The 14958-nt window shown below is 39.9% G+C and overlaps 1 protein-coding gene across 50 annotated transcripts in view; it reads right to left on the bottom strand.

The window, feature by feature from the left end:
* Positions 1-14958, bottom strand: part of ANK3 (ankyrin 3) — a 543412-nt gene that overhangs the window by 32185 nt on the left and 496269 nt on the right. For 40 of the 50 annotated variants that reach the window (XM_072995141.2, XM_078390918.1, XM_078390937.1 and 37 more), the window contains 7 exons: positions 9349-9556; positions 8650-8746; positions 7477-7705; positions 6556-6681; positions 4826-4948; positions 4329-4355; positions 1685-1766 (listed from right to left, as the gene is read on the bottom strand). In XM_072995141.2, coding sequence (XP_072851242.2) covers positions 1685-1766; positions 4329-4355; positions 4826-4948; positions 6556-6681; positions 7477-7705; positions 8650-8746; positions 9349-9556 — 892 coding nt within the window. The remainder of the gene's footprint in view (positions 1-1684; positions 1767-4328; positions 4356-4825; positions 4949-6555; positions 6682-7476; positions 7706-8649; positions 8747-9348; positions 9557-14958) is intronic. The other 10 variants (XM_072995152.2, XM_078390916.1, XM_072995153.2 and 7 more) reach the window with 1 other exon arrangement.

The following is a 14958-nucleotide window of genomic DNA, read 5'->3' as shown; positions in this document are numbered from 1 at the left end:
AAACGTGAGCAAGCAAAGCAACTAAAATTTTGCTCATGCACAGTTTACCATGTCAAAACAAGCACAACAAATAAAATAGTTTGTATGGTGTATGATGCAAAATACACAAATATTCAATCTTTTTTCCCCCCACAGGAGGCATTTAAAAAGAAGAGTACACTTTTTCTACAAGGCGCAGTGTCTTGGTACTTCTTGAGGGCAGTGTTCATAGCAATTCAAAGACAGGCATGTTCATATTTAAAGCAACTGTAAGAGGTGGCTTCTGAAGAATATAGAGTAATGTTATTTTTTAACATTCATTTTTTTCCCACTTTTTGTTGCCCTTATCTTTTTTTACTTTAGATTTAAGCTTTATTGTTCTTCATCGTTACATTTACTACTTTTGTTTTTATTTTAGATCAGTGGTTTCCAACTTTGGATCCCCTGATGTTCTTGGACTACAACTCCCAGCAATCCTGGTAAACACAACTAGTGGCTTCTGGACGTTTTAGGCCAAGAACATCTGGGAACCCAAGGATGGGAACTACGGTTTTAGATAAATCATTAATGCAGCTCAGTATTAAAGAACAATAAGCAACTACTGACACTTTATAGGCTGAAATCCCATTGATTAGCACAATAAATCGCACCAGTATAGGCTCAATGAATCAGTGGAGATTTGATGAATCAACTCATCCTTAAGTTCCATTGATTTAAATGGGCCTACTCTACCTGCAACGTACTACATGAAGCAACAGGATTTCAGCCTATACCTGAAAGGCAAAATGCTATTTATTAATTCCGAGTAGAGTAAAAAGATGCTGCATCAGGTGCTCCGAGTCACTGTGGGAAATATAGAAAAATATGTATTGTCTTCCAGTGACTGCTGGTAGCTAAACCAGTGGCTATCAAACTGCATAGCAAGGTTGGCAAAACAGAGGGATCAGTGAAGAGTGATGGGCTGGCTGTCCTATAGCAGCGGTCGACAGATGCTACACGCTACAGTACTGCTAACTATGCCTCTCATAATGCATTTCAAGGAATGTTCATGCTGAAAGCAAGCTGACAGCTAGCCAAGCTAGACAGTACTTGGAAGGTTACATTTTAAAAGCAATCTGTAGCTATACAACTCTTTGCAAAGCTCCAGAAAGCGGCTGCCTTGTGTAGTAGATCAGCGGTCCCCAACCTTGGGCTCCAGATGTTCTTGGACTACAACTCCCAGAAGCCTTCACCACCTCCTCTGGCCAGGATATCTGGGAGTTGAAGTCCAAGAACATCTGGAGGCCCAAGGTTGGGGACCACTGTAGTAGATGACTTCTTACACTATTTGTTACTTTGTGTGTATGTAACATTAGTAATAAAATGGCACCTGAAAAAAATTCCACTCAAAATGGTATTGTGAATCATTGCACAAACTGACCACCTTATTTCTTTAAAATATAAGAGAACAGCCCATCTCATTTTGCTATGGAAATATTTATTCTACATAAATTGATTTTTTAAAACCTCTGAATATTTCAACAGAAAACACGTGGCCTTCTAAGCTTGACTTTCCCAAACTGTCTGGGCTCTCAAATATTTGGAAATATTTTGCCTGTGAAATCAATCCGTTTCAAATGATACCAGAATAAAACATTTATAGAAAAAATGTCTCTTTTTGTGGAAGATCAGTTCACAATATTAGTATGTTTGTTAAGGAACTCACTCATTCCAGGCTCAGTGAGATAGCTGTAGCGCTTACGTAAAGCAAGGGATACAAAGTTCTGTCGCCGGTCCACTTTCTCTGTCTGCAACAAAACATATTGATTTTTGGTACACTGAAAAGACATTTACCATCTTAAGCAGATCTCTTTCCTTTCTAACATATTTGTATACCATTTTTAACAGAAACGCACTGCAGCAACCATTACAGTATATAACAATTGCTTTCATTTTTTTTGAAAAGCAAATTTGCCCTTTTGGCCCCACCCCTTGGAGGAGTGGCACTTGGGCTGTTGGGAAATCTGAAAAATAGCCCTCAGCCTCACTTGAAATCACCCACCTCTGTTTTAGGGAACTAAATGCATCGTGGGAAACACTCCTATTAATTAAATACACCTGTGAATAAACGTGGAGAACTAGGAAGGAAATGGACACTTGGTTTGGCTTGGTTCCTATGTTTGTCTTCCTCAGAGCAGTATTTTAGCCAATGCTCTGCCCCACAAAGGAGATTATTAGGAAACATATTAACCAGCCAAAGGCCCACCTGTGCTTCTACAAGCAGAATTTGAGTTTGTTCTCTGGCCATGCCAAGTCATGATAGTGTTACGTGCATGTTTGTCACAATTCCAGGTACATTTTTTTCTCTCTCTGCAAAGGCTCGGCTTAATCATCTGTATCCACACATACTTCCATTTTTAAAGCTATCCCATCCTCTCTGAATCTGTTCTCAAACATCCAGAACATAACCAGGCCATATGGTTATGTTTTATTGCCACAGGTTTATGTATGGTGTCACTGAAGAATGGTTATGAAGATCTCTTTGTCACTGAAAAAATATTTTGAAGAAAGAAAATGGCCACATAGGTGTCTTCAGGCTTAATCTAATGACTCTAGGACTGAAACTGAGGCACACAGTTTTAGGCTCCTTCACCTCATCATCATAGATAGACGTTAATCTTGAACCTGGAGAAACCAGTATCTATTTTGATATGAGGTCTAGTCTAACCTCTGCAGTGCTCTGATTTACAAAAACAGAGATAACCCATGCACAAACAACCTTAGGATCTCCAAGGTGTGCCACTTATCCTACATGTGGTGAAGACACTGAAGAGAGAGGAACAGAATAAGGGAGACACCATGAATTCTAGATCTACTGTCAAAATCACCTCAGGTAGAATGCTGCATGGAAGGAGCATTTGAGCTAGACTATGAAATGACAGTCTGTCTAACAGCCATTATTAGGTAACATCGGCACATATTTTTAACATATCAATATTAAGATGAGTGTTTGTAAAATGTAACCCCCAAAATGGCCTTATTGACTGGGACAATATGTAGAACTCTACCAGGTATGGCTAAGCTTTAGTTTTTATATTGCAATATTTTCTTATAAGTTCCCCATTTCCACTGCATCTCATCATGCTCATTATAATAAATATTTTTGCCTCCACATGGGAGTGCTCACACACAGGGCTACAGTTACACATGGAACACAAATAACACTGGAACTTAGGCCAATCAAGTACTTTTCTCAAATTAATTTGTCATGAAAGCACATAAACAAAACATAAACCCACCTTCAAGTGAGTACATAAAGGACAGGGGGGAAAGGCATGAAAGGGGATCTTTTTTTTTTAATGAATAAATGCAGGTATGCAGATCAGAATGCAGGATACCACTGCTAACTGTAAAAATGTATATAAATCTTGGATCTTTGTTTGCTAATGCTTATAAAAATTAGCTTGTTGGGTATTTTTAAGATGGAGACTGAATTTGGAAATAAATAAAAACCACAATTTAAAGAGAATTCAGAAAAATCAGAGTGCCTTTTTAAATGTGTGGCAATTAGCTATCTGATGCTTGGGGTAAATGCTGCGGCTCAATAGCAGACCATCTAAAAGGCATGCAAAAGGTTCCAGGTTCACTCTCTAGTATCTGTCAGGGAAGAATTCGAGCCTGAAATCCTGCAAAGCTGCTGCCCCTCAGGGCTGACTACTGGATTAGATGGACCAACAATACGATTCAGTACAATGTAGGCTTCTATGTACCTTTATGGGATTAGCACTGTGTTCTAAGGCTGTCATCATATAAAGGCTGGTAATACTCATGTAAGACTTATTTACTCATGTAAGAGAGATGACTACTGTATATATATGCTTGTTTGTCTGATTCAATTAATCCAGACAATAAGATGAAGAGTCACAAGACAATGACTAAATGCTAGTACAATTAGTAGCCTGTTTCATTCTAAACTTGTGGTGGGCAACCTTCTCCTGAAAAGAGCAGAAAGCCTGAATACTGAGACTTGCATATGAGGAGTGCAAGGTTTTCCTCTGATGGAAATGGCTAGGCATATTTTTGTGTACCCTGGATACAATGTGTGGGGTGGGGGGGTTGAGGGGAACAGCATCCCCTCATACATGGGCAGCCATACACACTGCACCCGTAAAAGAGGACCACTATGGCCATAGTGTTCCAAGCACAACCTTGATCACCTGAGTCCTAGACTTTTAATAAACGTTATAATGAAAAGACATAACAATTTGGAAGTTTAATAATCGTATTTCTGTGATACTATGCCATTTAATGGGTACAAATTCTCATTATATTAAAATAAAATAAAATAAAATAAATAGTTTTTATATTACCTCATCATCTTGATCTGACTCAGTTTCCTTTTGGTCCCAAGATGCATTGCAGAGACAAGGAATATTATAATGGACAGCAGGGAAAAGAATATCAGGATATGAAAAAGGACCAAGTAAGGGAGCACAAAAATGCAAGCTAATTTATAAAAGGCAAAGCAAACCCAAAATGTCAACAAAAAAAAGAATTAACAAACAAAACTTTACACTGAATGCAAATCAACACATGACATTACTAAAAAGCATAACATCTATGAACTATAAGCAGAAGCATGAACTGTAAACCGGATTTTGTCATAAAAATAATATAAAACTAAATACAATACTAACAAGAAACTTTAAAACGCTTTCAGCATACATGAAAACAATTAAGACATAAAGCAGGCTTAATGACATTGCAAGGCATTCATCATTCCCATTACTAGTGTTTCACTATAACCAGCCAAAAAGAAAAACAAAAGGTTAATTGAAAGATACTGAATGGATCTCAGTGACTGTACCTTTTTGTGTGCTGGAAGAGTAATATTCAAGTTGCAAACAGCTGTCTGTGGCAAACCCTTTGTAGTCTTTGGTTCTTTAAGAAATGATAAGCGACCACAAGGTTCTTGGCTGGTATCTCTAATCTACAAATAAGCAAAATGTCCACATCATGGTTTGAAATGTTTAAAGTTATTTGGGCTTTAATTTAACTACATTTGTTGCTGCCTCTAATTTAAGAAGTAAAAAAGAGGGAAGCAAAAGGAATTGGTTCCTTAGAGCAGGCACAGATCACTGATGAAATGCTCTGCACTAAAAAAAAAAAAGATCCCCAGACCTTTACTCTTATCCATCAGCCTATATACGTACGTAACTCTTCCCCATGGGTTAAGCCACAGAATTCCCATCACAGAGTGCCACAAACACAGAGCTAGACAGAACAATCACAAGATGTCTAAATTATACAATAACTTCAATAAGAGAAATTTCATAAAACAGGTGAAACTTATCATTTGACACTGTGTTCATTTACTTAAAACACTTACAATGCACCTTTCCTTCATTAAATACCTGTAAGATGATTTAAATAATTTTAACAGTAAAGTACGCATAATAAAATCCTATAAAACCAGTTAGTCAGATAAAGCCAGCTGTCAAAAAAGGGTAAGTAAATGCACAAATAATTCAAATACCAAAACTGTATTGTTTTCATTTGTCATTTGAGTGGCAAAGGAGAAAGAATACAAAACAAGATTTTCTCACAAGCATGTCCCACAGTTTGGGTGGGACAAAGAAGGCCCTATTCCAAGTTACTGCCTGCCTGACCTATACAGGTAAGGCTAGCCAGAAAAGCACCTGGGCAGATGACTTTTGTACTTCTTATTAACAGCATTTAAGGTTATACATGGCAAACTAACACCTCAATTGCAGAACTTGGATGTGAAAAGAAAATCAGCAGGGCAACTGTGCAAGCTAGTGTGAAGCCGTAACACAGGCACTGGGAAATGCATCGTATGAATCAGGTTACTTTGGTTTATTTGTTTTCATAAGGGCAGGTGCATATTACTCTTAGTTTGCTGAAAACGCTGCTCACATGCATGAATTAGAGATGTAAAATTTCCAAAAGAAATATCACTTTTTTTTCTGGGAAGAAATAGTGGAAAAAAACTTTTTCCTGGAAAAAAACTGAAATTTCTGGGAAAAAATTGAGAAAACCTTTTTCCCCAGAAAAAAAGGGAAATGTTCAGAAATTTTACATCTTACTCCCAACAGTTTGGGGGATTATTTACAAAAAGAATTAAATTCCTAACAAAATCACAACTCACAATAACCAAACAGTAATATTAAGAGAAACCCATGCAGGGCAATTAAGTTGCATCTACCCTAAGAAAGATCCAGCCTGCCATTTCTAAAAAAAAAAAACCTGCATGTGTCTGGTCTCTGGGTGTCTGTGAATTTCGTTGTATGTGTATATACTTACAATGACAATAAATTATTATTATTATTATTATTATTACTACTAATAATAATAATAATAATAAACATATGGAAGTTTATGGCAAGTAGTGAAACAGTCTTTCTAACAACTGTAGCAGATGGTTTATCTTTTACAAATACCTCAGACAAGAGAGAAAGAGACTGAAAGTGTGTGTGTGTGTGTGTGTGTGTGTGTGTGTGTGTGTGTGTGTGTGTGTGTGTGTGTGTGTGTGCAACATTATTACAGTGTTACTGCTCTGGTAGCTTTCCTTTTTACCTTTATAGAAAACGGCAGTCTATTTTCTTTGAAAGCATAGAAATTAAATACAAGCTGTTGCCCTCCTTTTGTCAAAGGGGCTAAGTTCCCATAGCAATCCACATAGATAGGCTTTCCTTCCAAAACCTATTGGGTCAAGAAAACATTTGTTAGATCTCTTTCACAGCTCATAGCAACACACTTCAACTAAGAACATTTGAACATTTACAGTTTAAAACTACATTCAAAGCCACTTTTCAATATGTGATATCTTTTTGGACAAAAAGAAAGCAGCCAGAACTCGTGCACCTGTTGTCAACCATGTCTACGTCTCCCCATTTGCTTTAGGAAAAACATATGCTTTTCATTCTGGATGAAATGAGCTGGGCACATATGGCACTTATATTCAGACTTACTGGTGATAAAAATAGGATACAATATACTTTGTTTTTCATGTGTATATGTATGAATTTTTAAATTGCAAATTAAATTGCTAACTTTAAATTTGTTCACAGCAGCCTTTTGCTCACCTGGTACTCTATAAATGAGTTCAACTATATCCCTGACCAATGCCAGCTACTGTCATACCAGCTGGAGATGAGTGGAGTCGCAGCCCATGGAGGGAAGCTGGTTGGGAAAAGCTGACTTCGAGTCACCATGTCCAACACAAGAAACTAGCAACTGTACCTACAGCTAAAGGCTGTCTGTTTAAATTGTTTGAACTCTGTTATGAAAATTACAGATAAGGTCCCATAAGAATGCACAGCTTCAATGAAATAAAAATGGACAATATTTATTAGAATACAAACTATAACTTCATTACATCAGAAAGCATAAATATTCATTCTTTCAGAACATACTTCTGTACTCTTATATCTCATAATCCTTAAAATAGCACACGAAGACTGAAAAAAAGATTACACTGGAAATCTTTTGACATACCTCAATATCTTTGCTTCTTGCAACTTCTTCAAAATTCTCTTGCTGCTCCAAAGTTTTGTCAACTTTATCATCCGTCATGCAGAAACAACGCAAACTGGATTCCACAGCATCATTCATTTTGGCAAAAATTACAAACTTGGCCATGTATGGAACACATATTAATTCCCTATAAAGCTGTGTGGCCAGGCCGACAGTTTCAAGAACTTGATGGCAGTCTGCTAGCCAAAACCTGGAGAAATGCATATATAAATATATATACACAGATGTAAGAGTTCTCTATGTCAGGTAACAGAAAAATGTATTTCACACAGAAAGAGATGCATAATCTAGCAGTAGATGAAACTTCAGGCTTCTGTTAAAAATATGCAATGTTTCAGTTTCTAAAATTATGAAAAATGAATACTTCCTAATAGCCAATATAATAATATATAATCCTTTGATGTGAGTGAACTCCTGTCAAGGAGTGAGGGTTAATTTTGAAAGGCAGGTGGGAAAAGACAGTCTATTTTAACGATAGACACATGCTTCTTGATGCATAAGCTTTATCACATACTGGTACAGACTGATTAGTTACATGGGTCCTATGTGCAATAATGTAAATCACAGTGGTGAATTGCTAATAATTATTGAGTTAATGTATGCATCCCTCATTACAGACCAACTCACATAACTGGGATGTGACAAGGGATACAAGTGGTGACTCGTTAATTAGTGAAAATCACCAATGCAACCTGGCATTGCACTTATTGTACGATAATGAAGCAAGAGAATTCCAGCCATGTACTACCAGGTTACCCTATATACTTCTGATCATTTGAAGCAGCCTCATACTGTCAAACCATTGGTCCCCTCAGTTCAGTGTCATTTATACTGGCAGGCAGTAGCACTGCAAGATTTCAAACAAGATTCTTCCCTTTATCATGTCATGTGGCCTTATTAGACAGAGCTGTCAGTTAGGAATTGATTCTTCTATATGTAAAACATTTGCTTTACATTTGTGTCACTCACAGAGAAAAAGTATTCTATGATTGAACCAGGTAACCATATAAATTCTAATAATTGTTAAGCACATCAATTAATGTGTATCACTGAAGTTTTTTGGGGTCTTCTAAATAACAATTTGTAAGTCTTTACAAAGCATAACAATCCACACTGCACACATTTTTACTATACCTGGCTGAAACATTGGTTGTGAATGACACACAATCATTAACAAAGGTCAGCGGAGTGGTTCCTGTGATGTCTTCCCACTGAGCTGGTGAAGTACCTCCTAGGAAGACAATAATGCAAAAGTCACATGAATTCAAAGATCCCAGTTACTGTGCAGATCTGGAATCATGCTTCAGTGTGCTTCTAGGTTTTATTTCTATGTAAGCCCAAGGGTGAGGTTGCTGAGACACTCATTTAGAAAGACATGCAAAATAAACACAGACCACAATCTCTCGTGTTTTTTTCCTTACCCAGAGGTTGGCAACTGAGGCCTCACTGTGTGGTTTTTTTGTTTTTGTTGCCAATCATTCCCATCACAGCCAACAACAAGGAATCATAAGAGGTACAGTTGGAAAAAATCTCAACTGAGCCACAGTTGCCACACTTGGTCTAACCTATGGGTGCACCTCTGTTCTTCAGCTAATTTCAAAAGCTCTCTGCAAGGAAACAGTTTCAGACTCCTGGCAAGAGTGATTTGTTCCTTCTCTAACGGTTTGTTGGATGAGAAGGAAACCAGATAGGGAGGGATGAAGTATGAAAAGAAAAAGAGAGAGAGATGGTGGCCCAGCCGTCATTCCAATTCCTGCCAATGCCCCATAACAGATTAACAGTGAGGGAATGCAGCCCTAGACAGAAAAAAGAGTCATCCATCCCTGTTCTAACCTGTAATACTACATAGTAGTCGAAGGCTGGGTGTTGTATCGCCTTTGTATCCATTGGTTATCCCTTCCCCTGAAGGTGGTGGCACTGGAATTGTCATGGTGATTGGTTTATGGAATTTTCTTCTTCTTGGTTCCACAGTGACAATGGGGCTGAAAGTTGCTTTGTTGCCAAGAATTTTCTTGACTGTTTCATCTGGAACTGGTTGAGCCTGTTATTAATACAAAAGGAGAGTCTAAAATTATGATATTAAAGTTTTAAGTTGTTCTTTGTTTAAGGAGAGCTTAACTGTTCCATATTAGAATATAATGCTCATTTTCTCAGTTTCATAGATTATCACTTCATATAATTACACATTTTATACTTGATCTAAATATTATATTCAAATTCAATTCAGACAATTATCATATCTACTATTATGGGCAAGAATCCCGTAGAAGAAATGGAGTAGCTCTCATAGTCAACAAAAAAGTGGGAAAAGCTGTACTGAGATACAATCTCAAAAATGATAGAATGATTTCAATACGAATCCAAGGCAGACCTTTCAACATCACAGTAATCCAAGTTTATCCACCAACCACTGATGCTGAAGAGGCTGAAATTGACCAGTTCTATGAAGACTTACAACACCTTCTAGAACTGACACCAAAGAAAGGTTCTTCTCATTCTAGGGGATTGGAATGCTAAAGTAGGGAGTCAAGAGATAAAAGGAACAACAGGGAAGTTTGGCCTTGGAGTTCAAAATGAAGCAGGGCAAAGGCTAATAGAGTTTTGTCAAGAGAACAAGCTGGTCATCACAAACACTCTTTTCCAACAACACAAGAGGCAACTCTACACATGGACATCACCAGATGGGCAATACCGAAATCAGATTGATTATATTCTCTGCAGCCAAAGATGGAGAAGCTCTATACAGTCAACAAAAACAAGACCTGGAGCTGATTGTGGCTCTGGTCATCAGCTTCTTATAGCAAAACTCAAGCATAAACTGAAGAAACTAGGAAAAATCATGGAGATAGTCAGGTATAATCTAAACCAAATCCCTTATGAATACACATTGGAATTGAAGAACAGATTTAAGGAACTGGATTTCGTGGACAGAGTGCCAGAAAAACTAGGGATGGAGGTTCGTAACATTGTACAGGACACAACAACAAAAACCATCCCAAAGAAAAGGAAATGCAAGAAAGCAAAGTGGCTGTCCAACGACGCCTTACAAACAGTAGAGAAGAGAAGGGAAACAAAATGCAAGGGAGATACAGAAAGTTACAGAAAATTGAATGCAGACTTCCAAAGAATAGCAAGGAGAGACAAGAAGGCCTTAAATGAACAGTGCAAAGATACAGAGTAAAATAATAGAAAGGGAAAAATCAGAGATTGGAGATATTAAATTGGAGATATTAAAGGAACATTTTGTTCAAAGATGGACATGATAAAGGACAAAAATGGGAGGGACCTAACAGAAGCAGAAGACATCAAGAAGAGGTGGCAAGAATACACAGAGGAATTATACCAGAAAGATCTGGGTGTCCCGAACAACCCAGATAGTGTGGTTGCTGACCTTGAGCCAGACATCCTGGAGAGTGAAGTCAAGTGGGCCTTAGAAAGCATGGCTAACAACAAGGCCAGTGGAGGTGATGGTGTTCCAGATGAACTATTTAAAACCTTATGATGCTGTTAAGGTGCTACATTCAATATGCCAGCAAGTTTGGAAAACTCAGCAGTGGCCAGAGGATTAGAAAAGATCAGTCTACATCTCAATCCCAAAGAAGGGCAGTGCCAAAGAATTCTCCAACTATTGTACAATTGCACTCATTTCACACGTTGGCAAGGTTATGCTCAAAATCCTCCAAGGTAGGCTTCAGCAGTATGTGGACCAAGAATTCCCAGAAGTACAAGCTGGATTTCAAAGGGGTAGAAGAACTAGAGACCAAATTGCTAACATGTGTTGGATTATGGAGAAAGCCAGAGAGTTCCAGAAAAACATCTATTTCTGCTTCATTGACTACACAAAAGCCTTTGACTGTGTGGACCACAGCAAACTATGGCAAGTTCTTAAAGAAATGGGAGTGTCTGACCACATTATATATCTCCTGAGAAATCTATTATGTGGGACAGGAAGCAACAGTTAGAACTGGATATGGAACAACTGATTGGTTCAAAGTTGGGAAAGAAGTATGACAAGGCTGTATACTGTCTCCCTGCTTAGTTAACTTATATGCAGAATACATCATGCGAAAGCAGAATACAGTGGTGCCTCACACAATGATGTTAATTGGTTCCAAAAAAATCAACGTTGTGTGAAACATCGTTCTGTGAAACACCATTTCCCATAGGAATGCATTGAAAACCGGTTAATCCGTTCCAATTGGAACGGATTGCCATCGTTCAGTGAAAATCCCCATAGGAAACATCGTTGAGTGAAACAATGTTTCCTATTTTGGAATGTATTGAAGCCGACTCAATACATTTCAATGCCTTTGCGAAGTCCTTTTTCGCTCCTGTAAAAGTGTCTTACAATGTTTGGAAGCTGTTTTAAATGATTGCAATGGTTAGTCCACCTCCTGAAAGCTACGCAAACTGATTTTGGTGTTGTTCTGACACTTCGTTAATTTATGATGATTTTTTGTTTTTTCCATTGGAAACCATTAGACAGACCATCCAATGGTTTCCAATGGAGAAAATTCAAAAAAACATCATAAATTAACAAAGTGTCAGAACAACACCAAAATCTGTTTGCATAGGTTTCAGGAGGTGGTTTTCTAGCCTTCTCTAGGGCATTTTTGATCATGGGAGAATCCTCCACGCTGCTAGATGGAGAGATTGGACATCTGGATGGTGAAGGTTGCCGTTGTTTTGTGTGAGAAGGTGCGGGATGCTTGGGAGCTCGAAGTGATCGACCGCCATGGTTCTCAGCGTGGAGAACCACACCTGGCATGGCCAAAATGGTGCTATGAGAATGGCATTTGCTGAGGTCTGGTGAATGAGGACTATGGTTCTTTGAACAAGAGGGAGAGGAGGAAACATGTAGATAAGTGTCTCCTCCCACGGAACCATTAATGTGTCCCCTAAGGAGTCGCGGCTGCGACCTGCCCTGGAGCAGTATCTGGTGCATTTTTTGTTGCTGTTGGTTGCAAACATATCGATGTGTGGGGTCCCCCACCTTTGGCAGATCCGAAGGAAGACAGATGGATCGAGTTCCCATTCATGGGTCTGTGTGGTTAAACGGCTGAGTGTATCCGCCAATTGGTTGTCGGCAGTCGGTACATGGACTGCCACTGGGAATATGTGATTGGTGTAGCAGTATTCCCACAGAAGAACTGCTAGGTAAATAAGTCGAAGGGAGCGAGTGCCTCCTTGTTTGTTTATATAATGCATTGTGGTCGTATTGTCCATAACCACTTGGATGGCTTGTCCGTGAAGAAGTGGTAGAAACGCTCAAAAACCTTTAATGACTGCCCACATTTCTAGCTGATTGATGTGAAGCCGTTGTTCCCTGCGTGACCAGAGTGCATGAATGTTGTGGTCGTCGCAATGGGCACCCCAGCCTATAGGGCTGGCGTCTGTTGTCACTTCAGCTGTGAGCTGAAGTGGTCAGAATGGGCGACCGACAAGGAGATGAGGAGCAAAAGTTCACCATTTAAGTTGTTGCCTGAGTTCTGGTGTCACCCTGAGGCATTTGTCTGGATCATCCGTTAGTGGGTTGAACAATGTGAGAAACCATGCTTGTAAGGATCTCATTTTTAGTCGCGCATGCTGAAAAGCCACAGTGGTAGAGGTCATGAGGCCGAGGAGGTGCTGGACATGATGGGCTGATACTGTCCTGTGAGGTCGGAACCGGTGGATTGCTCGTCGGATCTTGGATATGCGCTGAGGGGGTAGGGTGATACGTGCTGTGATGGAATCGATTGAGGTGCCTATATATTCTGTGATTTGCGAGGAGTGGAGGTGGGCCTTTGACTTGTTTACCTAGCGATCTGAGGGTTTCCACGACAAATGCAGTGCTGTGAACTGCGTTTTCTGGAGAGTCCGCCACGATTAGCCAGTCGTCTATGTACGGGTACACCTTTATGTTGTGCATGCGAAGATATGCGGCGACGGGGGCCATGCACTTTGTAAATTGTGAGGGGCGGTAGATAAGCCGAAGGGGAGGGCACAGAACTGATAAACGGGGTCTAGAAAACAAAAACGCAGATACATGCGGTGATGAGGATGAATAGAAATATGAAAAGAGGCATCTTGGAGATCTATGATGGTGAACCAGTTGCCCTGATGAAGCAGATGAAGTATGGTTTCTATTGTGACCATGCGGAAATTTCTTATGAGCAGGTAACGGTTTAGCGTCCAGAGATCTAAGATAGGACGAATGCCCCCGTCTTTTTGGGGGGACAGCGAAGTACCTGGAGAAGAAACCGTTGGTGGCGTGTTCGTGGGGGACTAGTTCCACAGCATGTTTTTGAAGTAGATTGTAAATTTCCGTTTGTAAGGCTAGATTGAAGGCTGTATGTTTGATGCGTCTTAACGGGGGAAGTTCTAAGAACTCTAGGCGATACCTGAACTGGATGATGTCGAGAACCCATTTGTCGGTTGTGATAGCAGACCAGCTGTGGAGGAACGGAGCTAGACGGATGTGGGGAGTTGGGTGATATGCCAGTGTGATCGTGGAGTCAAAGATAATGTCTCAGTTTCTTGGCAGGAGGGCGATAGGACTGACGCCTCTGACTTTGGGTTTGAGAGCGGAAGGAGAGAGACCCGGAGGAAGCATGAGGGAGTCGAGATTGAGACTGCTGCTTGAACGGCCGGTAAGTTTGGGACGTAGAAGGTAGGTAATGTTGTGTGCTGTATGTTTTACGCCATTGGTAGGACTGAAACTTTGGCTGCTGGTGTACAGTGTAGGATTTTGCCATCTTTTTCATTTTGTGGAAACTTTCCATTGACTCGTTGGTCTTCTCATTAAAGACTCCAGTGGCATCAAAGGGAAGAGCCTCAACACGGTTCTTGGCGTCTTCATTGATGCCTGAAGACCGAAGCCAAGCATGGCGACGCAGTATTATGGAAGATGTCATAGTTTTAGATGCACTATCAGCAGAGTGACGTGAGGCTAGCAGTTGATGTTTAGCTACATTAGTTGCCTCTTCAAAGGTATTGAGCAGGGGGGCTCTTAAGTCATCTGGTATCTCTTGGAGGACGGGTAGCAGTCTTTCCCAGAGCTGGTGTTGATAGGCAGCCATGGCTGCCTGGTAATTTGCCACCCTGATAAGAAAGGTGGTGAAGGAGTACATCTTCCTGCCAAGGACATCTAGCTTTCTACCTTCCCTACTGGAGGGAGTGATTTGCGCCTTTGAGGATGCCTTAGATTGGTTAGACTGGACAATGATCGAGTTAGTCACTGGGTGCTTAGTCAGGAAAGCCACGTGTGACGGACAGGTCAAGAACCACTCCTGTCCATCACAATGGAACCCTGACTCGGGAACCAATGGCTGTACAGAAGAGGCGGAACTAAGGATATTTAAGAGAATGGATGACAGAGTCTCAGAGTCTGAGTTGAGAGTTAGAGAAATGAGTTAGGAGTTAGATAGGACTTCAGTCAGGGATCAGTTACAGTTTTAGTCA

The sequence above is a fragment of the Pogona vitticeps genome, chromosome 3 (assembly GCF_051106095.1).
Source record: "Pogona vitticeps strain Pit_001003342236 chromosome 3, PviZW2.1, whole genome shotgun sequence".
Taxonomy (NCBI): Eukaryota; Metazoa; Chordata; class Lepidosauria; order Squamata; family Agamidae; genus Pogona; species Pogona vitticeps.
Note: the sequence above shows the minus strand (reverse complement) of the source record. Positions and strands in the feature narration are given on the sequence as shown.